Source organism: Myotis brandtii, unplaced genomic scaffold (assembly GCF_000412655.1).
Source record: "Myotis brandtii unplaced genomic scaffold, ASM41265v1 scaffold940, whole genome shotgun sequence".
Lineage (NCBI taxonomy): Eukaryota > Metazoa > Chordata > Mammalia > Chiroptera > Vespertilionidae > Myotis > Myotis brandtii.
In genome coordinates, this window is record NW_005371877.1 from 842,103 (window position 1) to 843,697 (window position 1,595).

At 66.7% G+C, this 1,595-nt stretch overlaps 1 protein-coding gene across 1 annotated transcript in view; it reads right to left on the bottom strand.

Annotated features, from left to right (window-relative positions):
- Positions 1–1,595, bottom strand: part of TNNT3 (troponin T type 3 (skeletal, fast)) — a gene marked incomplete at its 5' end in the record, with an annotated part of 30,717 nt that overhangs the window by 25,758 nt on the left and 3,364 nt on the right. Inside the window, one exon of the mRNA XM_014533105.1 lies at positions 1,076–1,094. Coding sequence (XP_014388591.1) covers positions 1,076–1,094 — 19 coding nt within the window. The remainder of the gene's footprint in view (positions 1–1,075; positions 1,095–1,595) is intronic.

Below are 1,595 nucleotides of genomic sequence, written 5' to 3' on the forward strand. Positions count from 1 at the left end.
CCCAGCCCAGCCGAGCACACAGGCACGGACGTGCAGTCACGTACCGCGGGCTGTGGCTGACGTGCTTACCGCCGGAGAAGTCAGAACACTCGGATTAAAAAAACATCCCTGAAATCTCACCAATGCGATAAAGGCGGGAAGGACCCTCCCTGCCAGGGGCCCTGCTTCCAGCCGGAGGGACGCGCAGGCCCGGGGCAGCGGGAGGTCACGGAGCCCGGTCTGGGCCCGCCGTGGCTCCCAAGTGGGTTTGGGGACCAGACCCTCCTCCCGCGCACCCCACTTTTTGCCTCTTTCCTGTCTCAGGCCCTGGCAGACCCCACAACACGGGAGATGTGAGGGGGGCCCAGAGAGGGTACGTGGAGGGCCATGGTCCCCCTCTCGATGTTTCTTCTCCCCCAACTCCCGGTCCCCCGCCCGGTCTGGGCCCGCCGTGGCTCCCAAGTGGGTTTGGGGACCAGACCCTCCTCCCGCGCACCCCACTTTTTGCCTCTTTCCTGTCTCAGGCCCTGGCAGACCCCACAACACGGGAGATGTGAGGGGGGCCCAGAGAGGGTACGTGGAGGGCCATGGTCCCCCTCTCGATGTTTCTTCTCCCCCAACTCCCGGTCCCCCTTCCTTCCTTGGGCTGCCCCCCGCCCCCCCGCAGTAAGTCCTCCTGGCCTGCACTGAAAGACCAGGGCTGAGCCGACCCCTCTGGACCTGAGTCTGTGCCTGTCCCTGGGGACAGAGCGCCCAGGTGGAGTCTGGTCCCCGGCTGTGGGGGAGGCACCGACTGCCCCAAATCACCCCATTCTCAGAAAGCCTGCACGGGACAGCTGGAATGTTCCACTGCAGGTCCAGGAGCGACTGAGAGGCCACTTTCCCTCAGGGTTTGGTGCCAACGCATCCCCCACGGAGCCAAATGCAGCGTCTTCCCTGGGGGCACCCGGGCCCCAGCCCTGGGGGTGGCGGTTTCCTGGGTGACCTGGTCCCCAACCAGCCTGCACACTCGGCTTCCTCCCACCCAGCTCCAGCCTCACACCCCAGCCGGTGCCCCCCACCCCGGCGTCCAGCCTGGCCTGGGCCCCGCACTCACTTGGGTCTTGGCTTCTCCTCTGGTCACCACCGCACCAGCCAGCATGGGGAGAGGGGAGAGAGACCACGTGAGACTGGGGTCCCCTCCTGCCTGCAGGCCCCTGGGGTCCCCCGGCTCCTGCTCTGCAGCTGAGCCCAGCACCCACTCCACCAACCACCAGAAGAGAGGGCTTGTCCCCACTCTGGGTCTGAAGAAATCCCTGTGGGTTCTGGGGAGGGGAGTTCAGGGGGGACCAGGACACAAAGAGGGGGAAGGGGTGAAAGGGAGAAGCAGAAGCAAGAAGCACTTGGGGGGAGGGGGGGGAGGGGGCCAGGGAAGACCAGAGAGGCAGGAGGGGATGGGAGCTGGATGAGGAAGGAGAGGGAGGGCGACGGGGAAGAGGGGAGAGGAGAGAGCACCCCTTGCCCCAGCTCCTGCCTGCTGGCTGGTCCCCACGACCACCTCCCCGCCCCGCTGTGCCTGCAGACGCTCTGAGGTGAGGCCCCAGCCCGGCCTGTCCTTGGAGGGAGAGGGATGGAGA